This window comes from Triturus cristatus, chromosome 6, assembly GCF_964204655.1.
Source record: "Triturus cristatus chromosome 6, aTriCri1.1, whole genome shotgun sequence".
Classification (NCBI taxonomy): Eukaryota; Metazoa; Chordata; class Amphibia; order Caudata; family Salamandridae; genus Triturus; species Triturus cristatus.
This window is the reverse complement of record NC_140589.1, coordinates 39,089,027-39,115,787: the sequence shown is the minus strand read 5'-3', so window position 1 is coordinate 39,115,787 and position 26,761 is coordinate 39,089,027. Positions and strand designations below refer to the sequence as shown.

The following is a 26,761-nucleotide window of genomic DNA, read 5'->3' as shown; positions in this document are numbered from 1 at the left end:
TACCGATTCAATCTCTTGGCACTGTTCTGCCTAGGGCCTCTCCTATGTCTGGCCATAGTTTAAGAGTATAAAGATATTTCAATACTGTTCTAAAGTGAGCATGTCCCCCCTTCCATCCTAAATAATTAGGTAGGGCTGTATAGAATCAGGGTGCAGGGTAAGAAAAACTCCTGCCTCCTAATCAATAGCATTGACACTACTGAGCAACAAGGTCGTTTGTATGTGCCAAACTCACATTCACATTGGGAAAACTAACTAGAGTTTGTCATTCATGTAGAACAACCTCAACCACCAAACCTCCCTTGCCGATGATGCATCGGACCTTGAACTGTTTCCAGTTTTTAGCAAGGAGATGTCTTGCTGAACTTTAGTGAAGTTTTCATGTTATGGCAGTGGAGTTAATAATCTTATCACTGTGTTTTAGGCAAACTGTAACTGTGAGGTGTCTGCTGAGGCATTAGTTCTCCTTCAGACCTGAGCACATAGTTAATACAGTGTAATGCTCTTTCACCATTATAGGTTCACACTAGTCACTGTTCTGTGTTGAGAGCATGGATACATTCATGCCATGTATCAGCTGCCGCCCTACAGTGGGTTCAAGAATGTACCACTGATTATCTTCTTCTTATTATTAATGCCTTTTCAAATTCAGTATAGTCATATATTTTGTATCTGTGTTGTTTCTCTAAAGCAATGGCTCATCCCATCTTTTGAAAACCATATCACATTCTGTAAATGTGTATGCTTTTTCACCAATATGGGTAGTCTGATGTAAAATTACATTTCCTTTTTCATAAAAGACTTGTCACACTTAATACATGTGATTAATTTATTTTTACCAGGGCGATTTCTCTGACATAGTATGAGATGCTGCTTCACTTTGATAGCCTTGACACATTCAGTACATTCCTATTGCCTTTCTTAGAGGTTCTTGAATGTAGCATTAGCACCCTGATTTTAAAGTCCTGTTAATTTCAGTACATGTACAAGGTTTCCCCCATGTGGATTCTCCGATGGAACATCAACTCTCCCATTGATTTAAAAGTCTTGCCACGTTCAGTGCATTTATGTTGTCGTTCAACGGTGTGAGTGCTATAATGGAACATAAGGTGTTCTGCTGTTAGATAAGATTTGTCACATTCAGTACATTTATACGGTCTTTCTCCAGTGTGAGTTCTCGAATGTAATATTAACCACTGTTTTGTCTTGAAAGCCTTGTCACATCCAGTACATTTGTAAGGTTTTTCCCTAGAGTGGGTTGTATGATGTGCCATTAGGTTGCCTTTAGACCTAAAAGCCTTGTTGCATTCAGTGCATTCAAATGGTCTTTCTCCAGTGTGGGTTCTCTGATGTAGTGTTACCCGTTCCTTTGTACAAAAAGCCTTGTCACATTCAGTACATTTAAATGGTTTCTCGTCAGTGTGGGTTCTCTTATGTACTATTAGTTCGCGCTTTGATTTAAAAGCCCTTTCACATTCAGAGCATTTATATGGTCTTTCACCAGTGTGAGATCTATGATGCACTATTAGGTGTTCTACTGTTAGATAAGTCCTGTCACACTCTGTACACTTATATGGACTTTCACCAGTGTGGGTTCTAGAATGTCGCATTAACCATTGTTTTGTCTTGAAAGACTTGTCACATTGCGCACATTTATATGGTGTTTCTCCAGAATGTGCAGTTTGATGTACCATTAGGTTTCCTTTAGACCTAAAAGCCTTGTCACATCGAGCACATTTATATGGTTTTTCACCAGAGTGAATTCTCTGATGCAGCATTAGCTCTCCCTTTGATTTAAAAGCCCTGTTACATTCCGTACAGTCATATGGTCTTTCTTGAGAATGGATTCTATGATGTACTATTAAATAGCCCTTTGTCTTAAAGGCCTTGTTACATTCAGTACATTTATGTGGTCTTTCCCCAGAGTGAATTCTCTGATGTACCATTAGATCACTTTTTGTCCTTAAAGTCTTGTCACATTCTTCACATTTATATGGTTTTTCCCCAGTATGAGTTCTCCGGTGTGCTATTAGTGCTGGGTTTTGTGTAAAAGCCATGTCACATTCAGTGCATTTATATGGTCTCTCCCCAGAGTGGGTTCGCTGATGTCGTCTTAGATCTCCTTTTGCTTTGAAGGCTTTGTCACATTCGGTACATGTAAATGGTTTTTCATCATTATGGGTTCTCTGATGCAGCATCAGCTTATTTTTTGTCCTAAATGCTTTGCCACATTCAGTACATATATATGGCCTTTCCTCAGAGTGGATTCCCTGATGCTCCGTTAGCCCCGCTTTTGATTTGAAAGCCTTTCCACATTTGGTACATTTATACAGCTTTTCATTAGTGTGGATTATCTGATGCTGTATTGTCTCTCCTTTTGATTTGAAAGCCTTTTGACATTCAGTACATTTATATGGTTTGTCATCACAATGTCTAATCTGATGTCGTATTAAATTTCTGTTTGTGGTAAAAGTCTGGCCACATTCAATACATTTATGTGGTTTATGCCCAGTGTGGGTTCTCTGGAGGAGTATAAGATGCTGGTCCATTTTGAAAGCATCCAATTCATTACTACTGTCACTTAAAGAAGGAAACCTTTTCACATTCAGTACATCTGTTAAATATCTCCATTATGTGCCCTTTTATATGTTCAACAGATATTTAAGTCTAAGGGAGTATTTGCACATAAACTGGTATGGCCTCTTCAAATTTTATTCTGAAGTACCCAAGAACAAATGTACCCACACATTTTGTTGCCCTGGGAAGACGTAGCTCCAAACAGTTCAGTCATGTCTCTTTTTTATGACAAAGAATATTTTAAAAGAAAATCATGTTTTTCCTCTTTTCCTTTCTTCTTGTATTTCTGGCTCCTGTTAAATTGGGGAAAAACAACAAATTAGAAACAAACAATTAGAATGTATTCAGAATAAGATATATATATTAACTGTAATAAGCTATGTGAAACCGAACTAGGAAGAGATAGCTGGAAAACATTAACATATATTGAGGGAAGAGGCAATACGATATGAAATTATTTATAGATCCCTCCTTTCCCAAGCACTGTATTAACACGGAAATCACCAATATATTCTCCATGCCTAAACACAAATAAAAAGAAAGTCCTTGATATATGTGATCCAATAGTCATGTCACAATATAAAGCAAAAAGGTACATCTTTTTCCCTTTTGCCCAGCCCTCATATAGGACTTACTCGTTAAACACCTGTGCAGCTTGCCTCCTTATGTTTCCACTTTCTCAGGTGATATGCACTGGTAGAATTTGAGAGATAGGATGATGAGTGAGTACAAGGATTACTATGATCAGCAATTTGCGGAAGCACGTGCACCCAATTCCTCTCTCACTTACTCAGCAGAATGGCAGTGATAATGAAGCTTGTGGGACCATCCAAAAACATTTAAGCATATGAATAGGCCAAACTTAGCATTCAAAAGCACTAAAGCTTGCAGCATTCCTGGGCAAATGCATTTCACTCTCTGGAAGTCCAGTAATGTCTCCACTTTTGAGCCTAATCAGGCAGACTAGGCACAGAGACTTATATGCTGCAATAATCTTAAATAAAAACCCAAATAACCTTGTCAGCCTAGTATTGCGGAGCTGAAATTTTGGGTTGTAGTTCAAGTCCCCCTCTACCCTGTGAAAAGATTTTTGAGGTGGCCTTTGTGTGACGTGGCAGCCTGAAACCATGGTCATGCCATGACCATGGGGCCAGCCTTGAGGAGCTCCTTTATTGGAGCACATTGTCACAGGAAGCACAAACAGAGCAAACCAAACACCTTCAGGAATGCCCCTGTGGCTTACTGGAAGCTGTTGTAGCCCTGCCCTTTCCCTTGAACCTGCTGTGTCAGCAGAGAGTCACAGAAGGCAGCAGGATCAGCTAGCACAGAACACCACATTAGAATCCATGTGGTTGGATTATCCTCCACCCCTATCAGGATCCCCTGCTCCCACCAAAGGTGAGCCAATAAATTGTTTTCTGCTGCTGCATACAAAATATCAGCTGAGGTAATTGAGTACTGAGTGCATTCACCACCATACCTTCCAAAGAAAATAATCATAGGACAACTCAAAAAGATGGGAGTTTAATAAGCCTCCACAAGCATTCCTCTCACACCCATTTAGAGACATGGAAAGCTCATCAGATTCCCAAAAGACGACTGTAACACAGTGACAGTCTCTGTCCTTAGACCTTCTCAATGGTTTCAAACAGTTCTGATGGCCACATACATATAGAAAATATACATATATATTTCTGATTTGCATATTCAAACCATATAAAAAGATTACACTGTAACAAGTTTTGACAAAAACCAACAGTAATTAAATGTTCATTATTGATACAAAACACAAAATAAAAGAGTAACTGCACTACAGTATGAAAGTGCCTAATAATGACTCACTTATCCTCTCATCACAGCCCAGTACATCACTGTAAACATGTTTTAAAAACCTTACTACATTCAGGCTCACCCTCATCACCTTCACTAGTGTAAAGTTTTTTTTATAGTCACAACAGATTTTCTAAAATAGTGCACCAGAAGCTTATCCCATAAAAGAGCAAACCTAATACATTTCCAAATTATAGAACAGTTGTTCTCCCTGCTTGGCGGATATAAAACAATGCCTAAAGCGTTCCTATCCGTGGCACGCCAGGCTCCAACCTGTTGCTTGGCCGAATTTGAACCTGATAAAGGTGTGCCCGACAGAAGGCTGACTGTACTGTGCCCAGTTGCAATATAAACACTAGAAGCTTCCAACTAAAATAAATTGTTTCCATTTCAGCTGGTCAGGATATTTCAAGAACAAATATGAATATGAAAACTTCATTTAGAAGCCAAATCAATTCCACTGAAACTCATCAGTTTCCAAACTTTGTTTTTATTATTTTACTCAGATTGATCTCAATTTGGTTTCTAGCACGGTATGGGTCTAAACATGAGTACAATCTGGTTTGCATCCAATGAAGAATGTGGCAACAGCCTTCCAGAATAGAAGATGTGAACCCCTTCCCACATTTGAGTGGATAGATGAAGTTCACCTTGAAATAAAATTGCATACATGAAAAGGACACATTGAACAACAGAAGGAAAAGTACATGAAACTGCTGATGTAGTCATTTGGGATGAATGAAAGAGAATTGCGCTGAGCACCAATTAGCTCTTGAGAATGCTAATTTTGCACCAAGAAAGATTTCCAATTGTGATAACCAAGTCCTGCCATCAAAGTCTGCTTCCACCCATCAGTTCCACCTCATGGAAGTGTCATTACCAATATTAGACAAATATTCAGAGATAATGCTGCCAAACTATGCTTTCGATCTCCATGGACATAATTATGACACAATATGCCTACCAAGAAAGATTATCTGATTATAGTATTGAATATTTTTTCCTCATATTTTTTTATATAAGTGTAACTTTCCCTAGGAGACAAAGACTGAGCTTTTTCATAAGATGGCGAAGTACATAACAATACCACAGACATTTTGTCCAACACATCTCAAAGTAACACAAACAGCAGCATTAGAGATGCAGTGTACCTTAGGCAGATGACAAATCAGTAATCGCTGCTCCCTAGGGATTACAATGTAGAGGAATTATTTATGAGGAGGGCAGGGTCTCTTATTCAGGTTTCAGCAAACGAGTCATTAATCTAAAACAATTACTTTTTCTTTTTAACCCCGTGCTAAGCCTATTTTTGGCTATTTGGGATCGTTCGCGCTGAGGCCCCCTGTAATCTTTTGTCCACATAAGGAATCCACACCAAATTTGCGTCTTTTTCTTCCAACATCTCAAGGATTCTAAAGGTACCCAGGGTTTGTGGATTCCCCTGGAGGGGACCAAGAAATTAGCCGAAATACAGCACATTTTTGTTTGTTTTTTAGGATAAATAGGAAAAAAAGCACTGCAGAAGAAAGCATGTTTTTTCCCTGCAAAAGGTATCAATAAATGGGTTTGTGGTGCTAAAATCACCATCTTCCCAGCTTTCAGGCACAGGCAGACTTTTTTCAGTAAACCAAAATTTACTACACAATTTTGAAATTTTACTGGGGCATAGCCTATTTTTTTAATTTCTTGTGCTTTCAACCTCCTTCCAGTTAGTGGTTGAAATGGGTGTGAAAGCAATAATGGATCAGCAAGGGGTCATTTGTGTAGATCCTTCAAGTTTTATTATAGAAACTAACAATTGAAATACAAATATATTGAAATTGAGTTGGAAAAAACAGCCATTTGTGCCAACATTTCCACCAATTTTTTAAAGCAATATACAGATACGTCTGCTGGACCTTTCTGGTTGCAGGGATATGTAGGACTTGTTGGTTCACAAAGAACCCGAGGTACCCAGAGCAAATAACTGAGCTGCGTGAGTGAAAAATAGGTACCAAGGAAACATATATATTTCCAAAATGGGAACAAAATATAGAGTTAAGAAGCAGTGGTTATTTGCACATCTCTGAAATTGTGGATACCCATACAAGCATGTGAATTAGAGGACATTTTTCAAAATTACTCCTTTTTTACACATTGTCTTACATTTGGAAGGCAGAAATGCAAAGAAAGTCGATTGATAATAACACTTCTACTACTATTCTATGTTCCACTAAGTCACCCAATAAAAATGGTACCTCACTTGTGTGGGTAGGCCCAGTAGCCGAGGCAAGAAACGGCCCAAAACGCAACATGAACACATCACATTTTTCCAATGAAAAAGGACCCTTTTTTCGCATTGTGCCTAGCTGTGGATTTTGGACCCTAGCTCTGCCGACACCTAAGGAAACCTAGCAAACCTATACTGTCAGGCGCTGAGCAAGGCGCCTACCGAAGTACAGTTGGACTACATTTCCCAGACATCTCGGCGGGAGGAAGGCGTGGTCACAACTGTTAAGTACGGGCACCGAGGACCAATCGGTGCGCGTAATACTGCCTGGTTGGATTTGTTATGGAAGCGGCGAGGAAGGAAACGCCGGAGCTCGCACGAACACGAGAGAAACAGCCGTGTGCCCCGCTTGACTGAGAATTCGTCGGGGAGGTACGAGAGGCCGAGTTTCGGTTTCCACACGCCTTGATTTGCGGGACGCTGACGTAAGCGTCACCGCATTTAAAGGTTCTGGGTGTGAACTTATCCATACTCGCGGACGCTGGACGAGCGTGGCCGCGTTGTTAAAACCCTGGACCAAAGACGAAGTAGGAGCGGACGCTCCCCATTCGGATTACAGACCGGTGAGGTGAGATCACCGGAGACACTGCCGCCGCAACGTTCAGGTAGCTCAGCAGAAAGGAGGGGCTGCACTTTGCGGGACAATAGTCAGTGGTTGGAAGACACCACGAGTGTAGGGTTCAAGGGGAGAGCGTGACTGTATCCTTACTCCCCGCGCTCTTCATTATCAGTTGGGGCCTACTCTCGAGGACCTGAGAACAGAGTAGATTCAGGTTCGGTTGGCGAGAGAAGTCCCTGTGTTTTCACCTTTTTCTTTGAAGGGAACATAGGTGGGGGGACTGTCAAGGAGCACGGTCCTGGGGAGCGATCTTCTGTTAAGTCACATTGGTTTAAAGGCATGGTTATAGTGGCCTGAGTATGTTTTGGAGAGACACACTGTGTAGGCATACTTAGTGAGACCGAATGAGAGTAGGTTGCCTTTTGTGTACCGTAACGTGTGTTAGGATTTATGTTATGTTACAGGTATCCCTATCCCTGCTGTTCCCATCCTAATTCCCTTTCCCTCGCCTGATTGCCCTGGTACTCTGTTCCCTATTCAGAGCCGGGGACGTCGGGAGGTGGACCCCTTGTGCTTCACTCGACTCAGCGGAACAAGAGAAAAACGTGACAGAATTACGCGCCCAAGAAATAGTTCTGTGTGGGTCGAGTCAAGCACAAGCATGGCCTCTCTAGATGAGGTGTTACAAGCCCTCATGTTGGTACAACAGGAATTGGCCGCATCTAAGTTAGAAACCGCAGCCCTAAAAGACAGGGTAGAAAGGCAAGGGCGCAACCCATTTGACGCCTCACAGTCATCGAATCCTATACATGTAAACGTTTCACCACCCATACCCCTGGCAAGCCCAGAGAGGTTCTCGGGTGACCCCCTCAAAATCCAAACCTTCCTCACACAAATAGCATTGCATTTTTCCTGCAAACCCGCTTCGTTTCCGAATAACCATTCACGAGTGGCGTTTGCTATATCGTATATGACGGGGGACGCGGCCAATTGGGCAGTCCCCTTGGTCAAATACGACGATCCTCTGCTGTCAGATTGGAACTCCTTTAGAAGCGAGTTTGAACGGGTGTTTGACAGGAGGGCCACCACCTTATCAGCAGATAGAGAATTGTTAGCACTCCGACAGGGCAAACATGATCTGGTAACGTATTTGACCCAGTTCAATCGTCTCGTAGCGGAAACAGTGGCCTGAGGAAAAACGTATGTCTCTCTATTACCAGGGCCTGAGGGAGGACATGAAGGATGTACTGGCGCAAATTGATCCGCAGCCCACCACGTACACCAGCTTGATGAACCTTACGCTTAGGTTAGACCATAGACTGGCAGAGCGGAAGGGAGAGAGGGTTTATACCCACGTCGAGAAAGCCGAGAGAGGACCCGGACCCGCAGGGGCATCCTCGGACTCTCATGCAGAACCTATGGAGGTGGGTGCAATCAGAGCCCCGTTATCACGGGTCGAGAGAGAGAACCGCAGACTAGCCGGTCTCTGTATGTATTGTGGCAAGAAAGGCCATTATGTTCGTGACTGTCCCGTCAAACCCAAAAGAGGGGGATACGCAGGTACGAAGAAAGTGGCAGTAGCCACTGTACAGGCATCACCTTCGGAAGAACGGGCCTCAGCCACTCCGGATGAAACACACGCTTCTAGGGTCTTGCAATTGCCTTCTTTAGCCGTTGTAGAGTCGGTTGCATCCGAATCACACGTGGTGTTACACATGCGAGTAACGGTGGGAACTAGAGAGCACGAGATAGGAGTGATGATAGACTCCGGTGCCACCGGAAATTTCGTCGATAGTGGGTTAGTACAGCGCCTTGGGTTAAGGCGCATCCCGAGATCAACCCCCGAGGTAGTCTGGGCGGTGGATGGAAAGCCTCTTAAATCAGGACCCATCACCGAGGTTACAGAATCCCTAACCCTGACCAAACCGGGGCCCTTGTGGGATCATGTAGAACAGGTAGCTTTAAACATTATTGAGGCTCCACAATATGAAGTGATCCTCGGCATGCCTTGGTTGGCGACTCATAACCCCTCCATTAACTGGAAGCAAAAAACGGTGGAGTTTGACGCGGAGTACTGTAAAGAAGCGTGTGTCAACGCGCATCGGACTCACCTTCTGGCCCTCACTCAAGGGTATCACCTCAGTACCGCAGCAGAGAAAGAGACGGTCCTCCCAGCCGCCTACGACGCTTACCGAGAGGTGTTCAGCGAAAGTAAGGCTGAACTCCTGCCACCGCATCGCAGTTACGACTGCCAAATAGACTTAATCCCAGGGGCAATCCTGCCGTCTTGTCGAGTCTATGCTTTGTCTGAGCCAGAAACCGAACATCTGCGAAAATACCTAGAGCACTACGCTGAGATAGGGTTTATCCGGCCTTCCCGTTCGCCTGCTGCTTCGCCCCTTTTTTTCATCAAGAAAGCCAATGGCGACTTGCGGACGTGCATCGATTATAGGGCATTAAATAAAAACACCGTCCGCAACCGCTACCCTCTTCCTCTCATCCCTGTCTTGCTGGATCAGGTGAAGGAGGCGACCGTATACTCTCGGTTGGATCTGAGAGGGGCATATCACCTGGTCCGGATAAGGGAGGGGGATGAGTGGAAGACGGCCTTTAAGACGCGGTACGGGCTGTTTGAGTATAGGGTAATGCCCTTTGGGCTGTGTAACGCCCCGGCAGCGTTCCAGTATTTTCTCGATGACGTCCTCAAAGAGCTTATTGATAGAACAGTAGTGGTGTATATCGATGACATCCTGATATATTCCACAGATCCCAGGGAACACGTCACGCACGTCTCACAAGTGTTACACAAGTTAGGAGCGAACAATTTGTTTTGCAAGTTGAGCAAATGCGAATTCCACGTAGAAAGGGTAGAATTCCTGGGGGTGGTCCTGAGTCCTTCAGGGTTGAGTATGGCTGAACGAAAGGTGGCAGCAGTACAGGAGTGGCCCATACCTAAAACTGTGAGAGATGTGCAGTGTTTTCTGGGCTTTTCAAATTATTATAGGAGGTTCATCTCGCATTTTTCCCAGCTTGTCTCACCTCTCACTCGTTTGCTACGCAAGGGTCATCCGTTTTCCTGGACTCCGGAGGCCATGCAGGCATTCCGCGAGTTACAACAGGCTTTTACCACCGCTCCCATTCTGCAACATCCGCATTCCGAAGTACCTTTCGTGGTAGAGGCGGACGCTTCTGACATCGCAGTGGGAGCCGTGCTATCGCAGAGAGAGGCTCTGACCGGGCAATTACATCCAGTAGCCTTCCTGTCCCGGAAGTTAACAGCAGCCGAAGCAAACTACACGATTGCCGAAAAAGAACTACTGGCTGTTCACAAGGCGTTCCAGGAATGGAGACACTACCTGTGGGGGGCTAAGCACACCATAACGGTTTATACCGATCACAGAAACTTGCAGTACTTGAAAACAGCTAGGCATCTCACGCAACGGCAAATGCGTTGGATGCTGTTTTTTGCAGGCTTTGACTTTGTCATTACGTTTCGACCTGGGTCAGAGAACCAGAAAGCGGATTCACTATCGCGACAAGAGGGGGGACACGTACATCGGTCAGAGGTGATCAAGGCCCTCATTCCCCCGGAGAAAGTGGTATGTGTGGTTCGGGCCGACACATTTCTGAACTCTATAAGAGGGCACCGCACATTGGTGCAATGGCTTCAATGGGAGGAGCAGGAGACGGACAGGCACATAAAAGAGGGGTTACCCTTTTATCGAGATCGTCTGTTCGTGCCTTTGGAGGAGCTGCAGCGCCAGGTCTTCGTTTGGTGCCATGAATCACTGGTAGCCGGACATCCAGGACGGACCAAGACTCTGCACCTTATGAGACGACACTTTTGGTGGGCTTCTATGGACAAGGATGTGCGGCGATGGATCCAGCAGTGCGATGTCTGCGCTAGGGCAAAAGGAGACCATTCCAAGGCTAAAGGCAAGTTAGTCCCGTTACCGACTCCCGCAGGGCCCTGGCACAACATAAGCATGGACTTTGTGGTGGGTCTACCGCTGGACCAGGGATATGATGCCATCATGGTAGTGGTAGATGGCCTCACCAAAATGGGTCATTTCGTTCCGTGCAAGAACTTACCCTCGGCCAGTCAAACCGCCCAGTTGTTGTTATCTCACGTGGTGCGACAGCATGGGTTGCCAGGAGTGATAGTATCTGACAGGGGTCCTCAGTTTATTGCTCGGTTTTGGAGGACTTGGTGTAAAGCCTTGCAGGTGGTGGTAGCCACGTCCACCAGCTTCCACCCCCAGACGGATGGCCAGACCGAACGTCTTAATCAAACTCTCAAGACGTATCTCCGTTGCTACGCTAAAGAAGCCGGTACGTCGTGGGTGTCCCTCCTGTGGTTGGCCGAACTCTCCTACAACAACGCGTGGCACAGCTCCATCAAAGAAACCCCTTTTCGGGCTAACTACGGTTATCATGCCAAAACGCTCCCTTTATCATTCCCAGTCGAGACACGCAACCAACCAGCTCTTGCAGCTCAGTTGCAAGCCTTGGGGGACATACACCAACGTCTGAAAGCAAACCTGAGGAGGGCCAAAATCTTGTACAAGACCTGGGCGGACCGCCATCGTCAGGACGGGCCCGTGTATCAACCGGGCGACCGAGTATGGTTGTCCACGAAGAATCTCCGTTTTAAGTTGCGCAGCGTCTTCCATCCTCGTTTCATTGGTCCGTATCCCGTGGTGAGACGAGTGGGAGCAGTGGCGTACAGGTTGGCCTTGCCTGGCCTCGCTGCGGATTCATCCGGTGTTCCACTGCAGCCTCCTGAAGCCGGCGCGGGGGGCTCGGAGGGTGGCCGCTCCTCCGGTGATCAGGGAGGGCCAGGAGGAATACGAAGTCCGGAAGGTGGTGGATTCGCAGTTTCGGAGGGGTCGTTTGTGGTACCTCATTGCTTGGAAGGGGTACACGGCGGAGGAGGATTCTTGGGTTCCGTCCTCGGATCTGCATGCTCCTGCTGCCGTGAGAGTATTTCACGCCCGCTTCCCGGCCAAGCCTGGTCCTAGGAGGCGCTTGGGCGGGGGGCATACTGTCAGGCGCTGAGCAAGGCGCCTACCGAAGTACAGTTGGACTACATTTCCCAGACATCTCGGCGGGAGGAAGGCGTGGTCACAACTGTTAAGTACGGGCACCGAGGACCAATCGGTGCGCGTAATACTGCCTGGTTGGATTTGTTATGGAAGCGGCGAGGAAGGAAACGCCGGAGCTCGCACGAACACGAGAGAAACAGCCGTGTGCCCCGCTTGACTGAGAATTCGTCGGGGAGGTACGAGAGGCCGAGTTTCGGTTTCCACACGCCTTGATTTGCGGGACGCTGACGTAAGCGTCACCGCATTTAAAGGTTCTGGGTGTGAACTTATCCATACTCGCGGACGCTGGACGAGCGTGGCCGCGTTGTTAAAACCCTGGACCAAAGACGAAGTAGGAGCGGACGCTCCCCATTCGGATTACAGACCGGTGAGGTGAGATCACCGGAGACACTGCCGCCGCAACGTTCAGGTAGCTCAGCAGAAAGGAGGGGCTGCACTTTGCGGGACAATAGTCAGTGGTTGGAAGACACCACGAGTGTAGGGTTCAAGGGGAGAGCGTGACTGTATCCTTACTCCCCGCGCTCTTCATTATCAGTTGGGGCCTACTCTCGAGGACCTGAGAACAGAGTAGATTCAGGTTCGGTTGGCGAGAGAAGTCCCTGTGTTTTCACCTTTTTCTTTGAAGGGAACATAGGTGGGGGGACTGTCAAGGAGCACGGTCCTGGGGAGCGATCTTCTGTTAAGTCACATTGGTTTAAAGGCATGGTTATAGTGGCCTGAGTATGTTTTGGAGAGACACACTGTGTAGGCATACTTAGTGAGACCGAATGAGAGTAGGTTGCCTTTTGTGTACCGTAACGTGTGTTAGGATTTATGTTATGTTACAGGTATCCCTATCCCTGCTGTTCCCATCCTAATTCCCTTTCCCTCGCCTGATTGCCCTGGTACTCTGTTCCCTATTCAGAGCCGGGGACGTCGGGAGGTGGACCCCTTGTGCTTCACTCGACTCAGCGGAACAAGAGAAAAACGTGACAGAATTACGCGCCCAAGAAATAGTTCTGTGTGGGTCGAGTCAAGCACAAGCATGGCCTCTCTAGATGAGGTGTTACAAGCCCTCATGTTGGTACAACAGGAATTGGCCGCATCTAAGTTAGAAACCGCAGCCCTAAAAGACAGGGTAGAAAGGCAAGGGCGCAACCCATTTGACGCCTCACAGTCATCGAATCCTATACATGTAAACGTTTCACCACCCATACCCCTGGCAAGCCCAGAGAGGTTCTCGGGTGACCCCCTCAAAATCCAAACCTTCCTCACACAAATAGCATTGCATTTTTCCTGCAAACCCGCTTCGTTTCCGAATAACCATTCACGAGTGGCGTTTGCTATATCGTATATGACGGGGGACGCGGCCAATTGGGCAGTCCCCTTGGTCAAATACGACGATCCTCTGCTGTCAGATTGGAACTCCTTTAGAAGCGAGTTTGAACGGGTGTTTGACAGGAGGGCCACCACCTTATCAGCAGATAGAGAATTGTTAGCACTCCGACAGGGCAAACATGATCTGGTAACGTATTTGACCCAGTTCAATCGTCTCGTAGCGGAAACAGAGTGGCCTGAGGAAAAACGTATGTCTCTCTATTACCAGGGCCTGAGGGAGGACATGAAGGATGTACTGGCGCAAATTGATCCGCAGCCCACCACGTACACCAGCTTGATGAACCTTACGCTTAGGTTAGACCATAGACTGGCAGAGCGGAAGGGAGAGAGGGTTTATACCCACGTCGAGAAAGCCGAGAGAGGACCCGGACCCGCAGGGGCATCCTCGGACTCTCATGCAGAACCTATGGAGGTGGGTGCAATCAGAGCCCCGTTATCACGGGTCGAGAGAGAGAACCGCAGACTAGCCGGTCTCTGTATGTATTGTGGCAAGAAAGGCCATTATGTTCGTGACTGTCCCGTCAAACCCAAAAGAGGGGGATACGCAGGTACGAAGAAAGTGGCAGTAGCCACTGTACAGGCATCACCTTCGGAAGAACGGGCCTCAGCCACTCCGGATGAAACACACGCTTCTAGGGTCTTGCAATTGCCTTCTTTAGCCGTTGTAGAGTCGGTTGCATCCGAATCACACGTGGTGTTACACATGCGAGTAACGGTGGGAACTAGAGAGCACGAGATAGGAGTGATGATAGACTCCGGTGCCACCGGAAATTTCGTCGATAGTGGGTTAGTACAGCGCCTTGGGTTAAGGCGCATCCCGAGATCAACCCCCGAGGTAGTCTGGGCGGTGGATGGAAAGCCTCTTAAATCAGGACCCATCACCGAGGTTACAGAATCCCTAACCCTGACCAAACCGGGGCCCTTGTGGGATCATGTAGAACAGGTAGCTTTAAACATTATTGAGGCTCCACAATATGAAGTGATCCTCGGCATGCCTTGGTTGGCGACTCATAACCCCTCCATTAACTGGAAGCAAAAAACGGTGGAGTTTGACGCGGAGTACTGTAAAGAAGCGTGTGTCAACGCGCATCGGACTCACCTTCTGGCCCTCACTCAAGGGTATCACCTCAGTACCGCAGCAGAGAAAGAGACGGTCCTCCCAGCCGCCTACGACGCTTACCGAGAGGTGTTCAGCGAAAGTAAGGCTGAACTCCTGCCACCGCATCGCAGTTACGACTGCCAAATAGACTTAATCCCAGGGGCAATCCTGCCGTCTTGTCGAGTCTATGCTTTGTCTGAGCCAGAAACCGAACATCTGCGAAAATACCTAGAGCACTACGCTGAGATAGGGTTTATCCGGCCTTCCCGTTCGCCTGCTGCTTCGCCCCTTTTTTTCATCAAGAAAGCCAATGGCGACTTGCGGACGTGCATCGATTATAGGGCATTAAATAAAAACACCGTCCGCAACCGCTACCCTCTTCCTCTCATCCCTGTCTTGCTGGATCAGGTGAAGGAGGCGACCGTATACTCTCGGTTGGATCTGAGAGGGGCATATCACCTGGTCCGGATAAGGGAGGGGGATGAGTGGAAGACGGCCTTTAAGACGCGGTACGGGCTGTTTGAGTATAGGGTAATGCCCTTTGGGCTGTGTAACGCCCCGGCAGCGTTCCAGTATTTTCTCGATGACGTCCTCAAAGAGCTTATTGATAGAACAGTAGTGGTGTATATCGATGACATCCTGATATATTCCACAGATCCCAGGGAACACGTCACGCACGTCTCACAAGTGTTACACAAGTTAGGAGCGAACAATTTGTTTTGCAAGTTGAGCAAATGCGAATTCCACGTAGAAAGGGTAGAATTCCTGGGGGTGGTCCTGAGTCCTTCAGGGTTGAGTATGGCTGAACGAAAGGTGGCAGCAGTACAGGAGTGGCCCATACCTAAAACTGTGAGAGATGTGCAGTGTTTTCTGGGCTTTTCAAATTATTATAGGAGGTTCATCTCGCATTTTTCCCAGCTTGTCTCACCTCTCACTCGTTTGCTACGCAAGGGTCATCCGTTTTCCTGGACTCCGGAGGCCATGCAGGCATTCCGCGAGTTACAACAGGCTTTTACCACCGCTCCCATTCTGCAACATCCGCATTCCGAAGTACCTTTCGTGGTAGAGGCGGACGCTTCTGACATCGCAGTGGGAGCCGTGCTATCGCAGAGAGAGGCTCTGACCGGGCAATTACATCCAGTAGCCTTCCTGTCCCGGAAGTTAACAGCAGCCGAAGCAAACTACACGATTGCCGAAAAAGAACTACTGGCTGTTCACAAGGCGTTCCAGGAATGGAGACACTACCTGTGGGGGGCTAAGCACACCATAACGGTTTATACCGATCACAGAAACTTGCAGTACTTGAAAACAGCTAGGCATCTCACGCAACGGCAAATGCGTTGGATGCTGTTTTTTGCAGGCTTTGACTTTGTCATTACGTTTCGACCTGGGTCAGAGAACCAGAAAGCGGATTCACTATCGCGACAAGAGGGGGGACACGTACATCGGTCAGAGGTGATCAAGGCCCTCATTCCCCCGGAGAAAGTGGTATGTGTGGTTCGGGCCGACACATTTCTGAACTCTATAAGAGGGCACCGCACATTGGTGCAATGGCTTCAATGGGAGGAGCAGGAGACGGACAGGCACATAAAAGAGGGGTTACCCTTTTATCGAGATCGTCTGTTCGTGCCTTTGGAGGAGCTGCAGCGCCAGGTCTTCGTTTGGTGCCATGAATCACTGGTAGCCGGACATCCAGGACGGACCAAGACTCTGCACCTTATGAGACGACACTTTTGGTGGGCTTCTATGGACAAGGATGTGCGGCGATGGATCCAGCAGTGCGATGTCTGCGCTAGGGCAAAAGGAGACCATTCCAAGGCTAAAGGCAAGTTAGTCCCGTTACCGACTCCCGCAGGGCCCTGGCACAACATAAGCATGGACTTTGTGGTGGGTCTACCGCTGGACCAGGGATATGATGCCATCATGGTAGTGGTAGATGGCCTCACCAAAATGGGTCATTTCGTTCCGTGCAAGAACTTACCCTCGGCCAGTCAAACCGCCCAGTTGTTGTTATCTCACGTGGTGCGACAGCATGGGTTGCCAGGAGTGATAGTATCTGACAGGGGTCCTCAGTTTATTGCTCGGTTTTGGAGGACTTGGTGTAAAGCCTTGCAGGTGGTGGTAGCCACGTCCACCAGCTTCCACCCCCAGACGGATGGCCAGACCGAACGTCTTAATCAAACTCTCAAGACGTATCTCCGTTGCTACGCTAAAGAAGCCGGTACGTCGTGGGTGTCCCTCCTGTGGTTGGCCGAACTCTCCTACAACAACGCGTGGCACAGCTCCATCAAAGAAACCCCTTTTCGGGCTAACTACGGTTATCATGCCAAAACGCTCCCTTTATCATTCCCAGTCGAGACACGCAACCAACCAGCTCTTGCAGCTCAGTTGCAAGCCTTGGGGGACATACACCAACGTCTGAAAGCAAACCTGAGGAGGGCCAAAATCTTGTACAAGACCTGGGCGGACCGCCATCGTCAGGACGGGCCCGTGTATCAACCGGGCGACCGAGTATGGTTGTCCACGAAGAATCTCCGTTTTAAGTTGCGCAGCGTCTTCCATCCTCGTTTCATTGGTCCGTATCCCGTGGTGAGACGAGTGGGAGCAGTGGCGTACAGGTTGGCCTTGCCTGGCCTCGCTGCGGATTCATCCGGTGTTCCACTGCAGCCTCCTGAAGCCGGCGCGGGGGGCTCGGAGGGTGGCCGCTCCTCCGGTGATCAGGGAGGGCCAGGAGGAATACGAAGTCCGGAAGGTGGTGGATTCGCAGTTTCGGAGGGGTCGTTTGTGGTACCTCATTGCTTGGAAGGGGTACACGGCGGAGGAGGATTCTTGGGTTCCGTCCTCGGATCTGCATGCTCCTGCTGCCGTGAGAGTATTTCACGCCCGCTTCCCGGCCAAGCCTGGTCCTAGGAGGCGCTTGGGCGGGGGGCATACTGTCAGGCGCTGAGCAAGGCGCCTACCGAAGTACAGTTGGACTACATTTCCCAGACATCTCGGCGGGAGGAAGGCGTGGTCACAACTGTTAAGTACGGGCACCGAGGACCAATCGGTGCGCGTAATACTGCCTGGTTGGATTTGTTATGGAAGCGGCGAGGAAGGAAACGCCGGAGCTCGCACGAACACGAGAGAAACAGCCGTGTGCCCCGCTTGACTGAGAATTCGTCGGGGAGGTACGAGAGGCCGAGTTTCGGTTTCCACACACCTTGATTTGCGGGACGCTGACGTAAGCGTCACCGCGTTTAAAGGTTCTGGGTGTGAACTTATCCATACTCGCGGAACGCTGGACGAGCGTGGCCGCGTTGTTAAAACCCTGGACCAAAGACGAAGTAGGAGCGGACGCTCCCCATTCGGATTACAGACCGGTGAGGTGAGATCACCGGAGACACTGCCGCCGCAACGTTCAGGTAGCTCAGCAGAAAGGAGGGGCTGCACTTTGCGGGACAATAGTCAGTGGTTGGAAGACACCACGAGTGTAGGGTTCAAGGGGAGAGCGTGACTGTATCCTTACTCCCCGCGCTCTTCATTATCAGTTGGGGCCTACTCTCGAGGACCTGAGAACAGAGTAGATTCAGGTTCGGTTGGCGAGAGAAGTCCCTGTGTTTTCACCTTTTTCTTTGAAGGGAACATAGGTGGGGGGACTGTCAAGGAGCACGGTCCTGGGGAGCGATCTTCTGTTAAGTCACATTGGTTTAAAGGCATGGTTATAGTGGCCTGAGTATGTTTTGGAGAGACACACTGTGTAGGCATACTTAGTGAGACCGAATGAGAGTAGGTTGCCTTTTGTGTACCGTAACGTGTGTTAGGATTTATGTTATGTTACAGGTATCCCTATCCCTGCTGTTCCCATCCTAATTCCCTTTCCCTCGCCTGATTGCCCTGGTACTCTGTTCCCTATTCAGAGCCGGGGACGTCGGGAGGTGGACCCCTTGTGCTTCACTCGACTCAGCGGAACAAGAGAAAAACGTGACATATACATTTTAGAAAACTAGACATCCAGGGGAATCCAGGATGGGGTGACTTGTGTGGCTGTCACCAGGTTCTCTTACCCAGAATCCCTTGCAAACCTCAAACATTTTCTAAAGAAACACATTATTTTCCTCACATTTCTGTGATGGAAAGTTCTGGAATCTGCAGGGAGCCACACACTTCCACCCATCGAGCGTTCCTCAAAGATTTCCAATATAAATGGTACCACACTTGTGTGGGTAGGCCTAGTAGCCGTGACAGGAAAAGGCCCAAAACGCAACATGAACACCACATTTTTCCAGTGAAAACTGACCCTATTTTTGCAATGTGCCTAGCTGTGGATTTTGGATCCTAGCTCTGCAGACACATAAGGAAACCTAGCAAACATATACATTTTTGAAAACTAGACATCCAGAGGAATTCAGGATGAGGTGACTTGTGTGGCTGTCACCAGGTTCTGTTTTCCTGAATCCCTTGCAAACCTCAAACTTTGTCTAAAGAAACACATTTTCCTCACATTTCTGTGAAGGAAAGTTCTGGAATCTGCGGGGAGACACAAACTTCCACCCACCTAGCATTCCCCAAAGTCTCCCGATAAAAATGGTACCTAACTTATGTGGGTAGGTATAGTGCCTGAGACAGGAAACGGTATTGTGGAGACTTCAAAATTATCGATTGCAAAAAGATCTTGTTTTGCAAGGGAGTCAACTAAGTTTTTGATTCCAGGCTCGGCTGCCATCTAGGAAAACCTACCAAATCCCAGACATTTCCAAAAACTAGACACCTGGGGGAGTCAAGGGATGTGTGGCTTGCGTGGATCCCCCCAACGTTTTCCTACCCAGATTCCCCTGCAAACCTCAAATTTAGCTGGAAAATAATCACATTTTTTCTTACATTTCTGTGTGGGAGGGTTTTGGGATCACCGGGCTGACACTAATGTCCTACTATCCAGTGTTACCCCGGGTCTCTTGATAAAAATGGTACCTCACTTGTGTGAGTGAGCCAAGTACCCACGGCAGGTAGGGCCCAAAATGTATTGTGGAGACATCAAACTTATCTATCACAGAACAACCTGGTTTTATAAGGGAGTCACCCGCGTTTTTGGTCGTAGCTCGGCGGCCATCTAGTGAAACCTACCAAACCCACACATTTCTGAAAACTAGACACCCGGGGAAGTTCAGGGAGGTGTGGCGTGTGTGGATCCCTCAACATTTCCCTACCCAGAATCCCCTGCAAACCTCAAATTTAGCAACAAAAAAATCAAATTTTCCTTAATTGTTTGTGTGGGATCACTGTGCCAGCACAAATGTCCTACTACACGTATGTTTTGGGCCATTTCCTGTTGCGGACACTAAGCCTACCCACACAAGTGAGGTGCCATTTTTATCGGGAGACTTGGAGGAATGCTGGGTGGGTGGAAGTTTGTGGCTTCCCGCAGATTCCAGAACTTTCCATCACAGAAATGTGAGGATAATGTGTTTTGTTTTTACAAAGTTTGAAGTGATAAAGTAAAAGACCCTACCCTGTGTGTCAAAAAACGTCGGGTTCAATTGTCATGCTAGACATGATGTGTGACTCAGGAGCATCCATAGCTATTATTTATGATTAATTGTTCAACTTACATTAGGGTTCTGAGGTTGTGTTAAACTTACTGGATTTAAATAATTTCAGATTTGTAAAGCGTGACTTATCACCCCTAAGGGTCTCCAGGCACTGGGGGCCATCGGGGACATTAAGTAAGCTATTGCCCAGTCACATGATGCTGAGCTAAGCTGCCGCCGGGGATAGAACGACGAGCCCCACACTCTGAAGTCAGCCACTCTGCCCATTGCGCCACACCTCTCCCACTCCCGGATGTACATCCCAAAGCATGTGGTGACCAAGATATCAACATGGTGGGGTTCTTTGTAGACTATGTTGCTTGCCTTGGGAGTAAACCTTAAATAAAATGTATGTGGCAATCTAGGGTAGGCACATTGTTGGTTGGCAGGACCTTGCCAGATTATTGCTCGTGTTGGTTCCAGATGCTGACCCACCTGTTAGAATAGCTAATATACCTATTCCTCCAGTCAATGTAGATGGACAGAACCCTGACGAAGATATTGTCAAATGCTTTCCAGAAGTCTTCAAAGACAAAATTGGGCCCATCAAAATGTATGTTCACACAATCAAATAAATAAAAATGCCATACCGTTGCGTTCACACATAAAGTCAGACCGGTTCAGTTCAGTGTTAGAGCCAAGTTGAAGACTCTTATGGAGAAGTTCCAAACTTATTTGAACGGCCAAAAGGACCTCCTTCAAGGAACGCATCGACAACAGCGCACACAATAGCAAAGAGCTCTTCAGCATCATGAAGGAACTCACCAACCCCAGCTCCAGCTCCAATGACATCCCGCCGTCACAAGACCTCTGCGACTCCCTAGCTACCTTCTTCCCCCACAAGATCGCAGACATCCACGACAGCTTCAACAGCCAGACCCCATTGACAGCCACCGACACCCCAGACTCACCGACCCCCAGTCACACCGGTCGCCTGACCTCCGGGAACCACGTCAATGTCGAAGACACCATCAAGACCATGAGCACCATCCACTCCGGCTCACCATCAGACCCTTGCCCCACCACACCTTCAACAAAGCAAGCTCCATCATCGCACCCCAACTCCGTAAGATCTTCAACAGCTCATTCGAGACTGCAACCTTCCCAGAAAGCCTGAAACATGCAGAGATCAACGCCCTGCTCAAAAAACCCAAGGCAGTCCCAAAGGACCTCAAGAACTTCCGGCCCATCTCCCTGCTCCCGTTCCCGGCGAAGGTCATCGAGAAGATCGTCAACAGACAACTGACAGAATTCCTCGAAGAGAACAACACCCTGGACTCGTCCCAATCCGGGTTCCACAGCAACCACTGCACCAAAACCGCCCTCATCGCCGCCACCGGCGACATCAGGGCCCTGCTGGACAATGGCGAAACCGCGGCCCTCATCCTCCTGGACCTCTCGGGCTGCCTTCGACACCGTCTGCCACCACACCCTGCGCACACGACTCTGGGATCCGCGACAAAGCCAACATCGTACGATCACATGACCTCAACATAGTCTCATACGCCGACGACACCCAGCTGATCCTCTCCCTCACCAAAGACCCCGCCACGGCCAAAACCAACTTCCACGCAGGGATGAAGGCCGTCGCCGAATGGATGAAGAACAGTCGCCTGAAACTGAACTCGGACAAGACGGAGGTCCTCATCCTCAGTTCCACCCCATCCGCCTGGGACGACTCTTGGTGGCCAGCCTAGCTGGGAACGGTGCCGACCCCCACTGACCACGCACGCAACCTGGGGTTCATCCTGGACTCAACGCTCTCAATGACCAAACAAGTCAATGCCGTCTCCTCCTCCTGCTTCAACACCCTCTGCATGCTTCGCAAGATCTACAAATGGATCCCCATCGAATCCAGAAGGACGGACACCCAGACCCTCGGCACCAGCACGATGGACTACGGCAACGCCCTCTACGCGGGAACCACCGCCAACTCCAGAAGAGACTCCAACGCATACAGAACGCCTCCGCACGCCTCATCCTCGACATCAACAACCAGTGAATGGTCAATTTCATCATCTGGACATCCAACCTTCCCACCACTTATCAACCTCTGCAACAAGAGGTATTTGTTGTGGTTGGGTGTCAACCAAAACACCAAAGGTGCAGCAGGGAAGGGACAAGAAAGCAGCGTGGATTCCTGTCTAGGCCAGAGCGTGTGTCACTAAATGATGAAAGAAAGTGCAGTGCAGAAAAAGTGAGATAAAAAGGGATTTAGAGGAAGAAAAGAAAATTTATTCGAGGTATTCCTTCTAATCCGTAGATTAAAATGGTGCAAATAACAGCTTTAAACAAATAGGCTGTATTACAGTACGGTTGATAAGTGGTGGGAAGGTTGGCTGTCCAGATGATGAAATTGACCATTCACTGGTTGTTGATGGAAATCCTTCTAGCTATACAGCACCTTGAGGATTGTTTCTTTTTGCATGTCTCTGTTCATTTCTCTCTCCTGTACATATAGACCACGAGATTTTTTTGGTTTACGCATCATTGGACAGGGGACTGAGTCTAGTGTGGTCTTTAAACCGTCCCTTGGACCCCCTTCACTTTATATTTACAATATGTAATCTATACCTGTATTAACATAACTTTGCCACCTCTTATTTTATTTTTACTTTTTTTATTATCCTGATTGTATTTGTAACTTGTTGGTGTGTAACTCTCCTTATGTAAAGTACTTGATTCTATTGCAAAGCGCTCTGACACCTTTGGGTAAAGTCTGCGGTATATAAAACTGCATTAAATAAATAAATAGATAAAAATAAAAGGATCACCTCTGCCCCTGTTAGGAATCTCTAAAGGACACTGCATTGGAAACCACCAGATCCAGGGCCCCCTCCTGGAAACTTCTAAAGGACATTGCACTGGAAAACACCAGATCCAGGGCCCCTCCCACGGCAGGTACTTCATGAACCAGCTATCCGTGCTCAGAGCCACCCTTGGGACCCCAGTCACTGCAGCAAGCGCCACACAGGCCCCCTTAGGGCGCCTCGAGGCCCTACCTCGCACAGCCAGGTCAACTCTTGGCTGCCCCAGGCGCCGTGAAGAGGTGGGTGAGTTCTGAGACCCTCCCGAGCGCCTCTTGGTGATTCACAGCGCTACGTTTGCTGGGGAACTGTTGCTCGAGGAGGTGTGTCACCAGGAGGGGCTCTCTGCAGTCGGCCAGTGTCTCTGCACGGAGATTGCGCACAATGGCGATGCAGGTGTCAGCGTCTTTGAACATGCGCAGATTGACCCTTTCTTCACTCCCGCGTGTTCCATCTATGAGCATGCGCAGATCGTCCCTACTCACATAGTGCCGTGACTCCACTTTTAAGCATGCGTACATTTGCCCTTTCGCCGCTCAAGCCAGCACCACTTCTGAGCATACGTTGATCGTCCCTACTCACATGTTGCCGTGACTCCACTTGTAAGCATGCGCAGGTCTGCCCTTTCTCCGCTCCATCCAATCTCCACCTCTGAGCATGCGCAGACCTTCCCTGCTGTGTCTCGAATCAAATGATGAGTCGACGATCAGACGCAAAGCTGGTTCTCCAGATCCAAAGTCGTTAGCTCTCGTATTATGCCACATCATCTTCCTTAGGTCGTAATATTTAGGATCGGCGTGTTTACATTCACAGCTTGTGCATACCTTCTGTTACTGTAATCCTTTACAGGACTGTGTTACGTTTGAAAGGCCAGAAGACCGAAGAATAGGACTGTCAATATATACTTCACCATCATCTAACCAAGTTTCCTTCTTTGCACCCTCTTTTGCTGTAAGAATTATCATTGCTTGTACCTCAGTCTTATTAAACTTCTTTTACTCCACCAACCTTCTCCAGAGAGGAAAACTGACCCTTTTGAATTTCAAAATCTTCTTAGGAGGCATGTACTTAGATCCCCCTTTTTTGAACCTATATGGTTTCCTAACCAAAACCCAATCACCCACTATGAATGCAATTACTTTAAAATTGTGTTTTTTTTTTTTTAATCAAATCTTTCCTTTGTTAAAGTCTGCTGCTTGGAAACTCTATCTAGCATTCCATCAAGAATATGACCTTGGACAGACCAAAGACGTTGGCGCTCTCTTACGTATAAGTTCAAAGGGGGATACACCCGTAGTGGTGAGTGGTGTGATTAAATAATTCGAAAAAGGGAAGCCCTACTCCTTAACGAGTGCTAAACCGTCTACAGGTGGAAAAAGGGCAAGCTTTTTTTTTGTATAACCCTCACCCTTGGTGGCATGCTTTAATATAGGGTTCTTCTGATTTGACTGCAGAACGGGTCGTGCTGCTACTTACTAGTGGGTGACACGGAGCACTGAATGGTAAGTACCAAATGATGTATAAATCGAAGTTGGAAGGGTTTATTTTGAAGTGAGTTAAAAATACCTACCTGGTAGGAGAGCTATGATTTATTCCGTCCTTTAGGCGTAGGTAAGAAAGGTAGAAGGAATGCGTGGTTTCGATGACCCTTCAGTCTACCAGCTAATGCTTCCCTCTCAATAGTACTGTCATTAGTTTCAGGCATTTTTAAACACAGAGATGCAAAGCAATCGTTGCTTCTTTGTCATCAACCCATTGTGACAATACAGCACCTAAGCCAACCTGACCGGCATCCACAGTCAGCATACACTTCTTCCCAGAAGTGGATCGGGTTAATGGAGCTGACACAATCATTTCCTTGACCTTCTCAAAGGCCTCAGTTTCTACAGAACCCCAAACAAACTTCACACCTTTCATGAGCAAGTATCTAAGAGGTTGCACAGCAAAGATTTATCCATTGACAAATCTCGGTTCAAATTTAGTTGCATGCACAGCCGCTAAATATTTTTCAAAACTGGGCACCCAATTCTTACATTTCATAGGCGGTTTTCCTGGGTGGTGTAAAAACAGTATCATTTCTACTAAATATTGAGTTGAAGCAATACCGAGCAAAAGTCTGCATTAGAGAAAAATAAGCAAAAGAAGTATAGCAGAATGATAATTCAATAACAAGGCAGTCAGGAGTTACACAATACAGAAATGATAATCCTGTTGAAAATCACTAAAACAAAGGTTTGGTCCAGATGTGAAACCCAAAATGCAGAACAAAGTAACTTATAATGCTGAGTAAGTGTGCATGTCACCGAAAGTGTAGGTAACAATGGTGCACCTGACACCGATACTGCAAGCTGCAGGATTTTCTTTGAGAAAATGACAGAAATATGAGCAGCACATGTGTGCCGTTCACCAATGGTGCAGCCTTGTTACTGGACGCAGCCAGAAAATGTAGCTAATTATAAGCAGTGCAGGTGAGCCTGTCACCGATGTTGCAGGCTCGTTGCTGCGTGTAGACAGAAAATGAAGCTCAGTTCAAACTCAATGCTGCAAACCAATAACAAGTATTGGCATAGCCAATAGGTCTCGCTTTTGGGACCTTATAAGTATTAAGTTATGCAGCACAATATCCTTGGTGCACCAACATTACCGTTGCATGGTTAAACACTTATAAGGCCTCAAAGGCGAGACCTATTGGCTATGCCAATGCTTGCATGATTTACATGCCAAATATTTTCAAGGCTCGGCTCGTGCATGAGCTTTTAGAGCCGAACCAGACCCTTGGCTTGGCTGTTGCTCATCTCTGTGTGTGAATGTGTTGGCTTACCCACCTCTACATGTCAGTTAGTTATGTTCTCCGTTTAAATGTCCTATATTTTTGTTAAACATGAAGCAAGATGACTTTATATAAACCATATGCATAAGAGGTTTTTGTACTGCACAGACCCTGAATGGAATTAATTCAATGTGCTCTTAAACTGGTTACAAGAAATTAAGTAAACTAATGTGATGTGCAGTAACTCACACAATTTGGTCAAGTGGGGAAGCCAGGATTTGAACCCAGGTTTCCTGTTTGTAAATTGTGAAGCTCAACTATTGTAGGACTATAGCCTTCTCTCATTATGTAGCACCAAAGGCCAATGCTTTGTGTTCAATTACTTATTGAATTATAATTTGCATATGGCGTTCACTCCATACATATATCACACTTAAAATAAAACTGGCAATATACACGTAAATATAAATATTTGCATAGTCCGTATTTTTAAAGGTGCTCTTTTTTGGAATGTTTCCACAGAGCCTGAAAATTAAACACAGTGACAGAACATGTTTGAAGCCATGCTGTATGTTCCTTGTGATGCTAAAATTAAAGTAGTAAACACCGTTGGGCTGCAAGACCTGTTTGTTTTGATAATTATTTGAGTGCTTCAGCCACTCCTAAAAGTGTTCTATTTATTACGTCCTGTGAGCCACCAGTGGTGCCATTAGCATAAAATGATCATCTTCTGTCTTCCTTTACACATGCATTTATAGTTGAAACAAACATTGGCAAAGTCAATAGTTCTCGCCCATGTGA

At 47.2% G+C, this 26,761-nt stretch overlaps 1 protein-coding gene across 5 annotated transcripts in view; it reads right to left on the bottom strand.

Moving 5' to 3' along the window:
* Nucleotides 1-513: 513 nt before the first annotated feature.
* The window catches only part of LOC146813713 (uncharacterized), a 257,929-nt gene continuing 231,681 nt past the window's right edge, over nt 514-26,761 (bottom strand). For 3 of the 5 annotated variants that reach the window (XM_085610215.1, XM_085610214.1, XM_085610216.1), the window contains one exon: nt 514-2,870. In XM_085610215.1, the coding sequence (XP_085466341.1) occupies nt 975-2,549 (1,575 nt within the window). In that variant the 5' untranslated portion in view covers nt 2,550-2,870 and the 3' untranslated portion in view covers nt 514-974. Of the gene's footprint in view, nt 2,871-23,157; nt 23,550-26,761 lie in introns of those variants that run through there. The other 2 variants (XM_085610212.1, XM_085610213.1) reach the window with 2 other exon arrangements.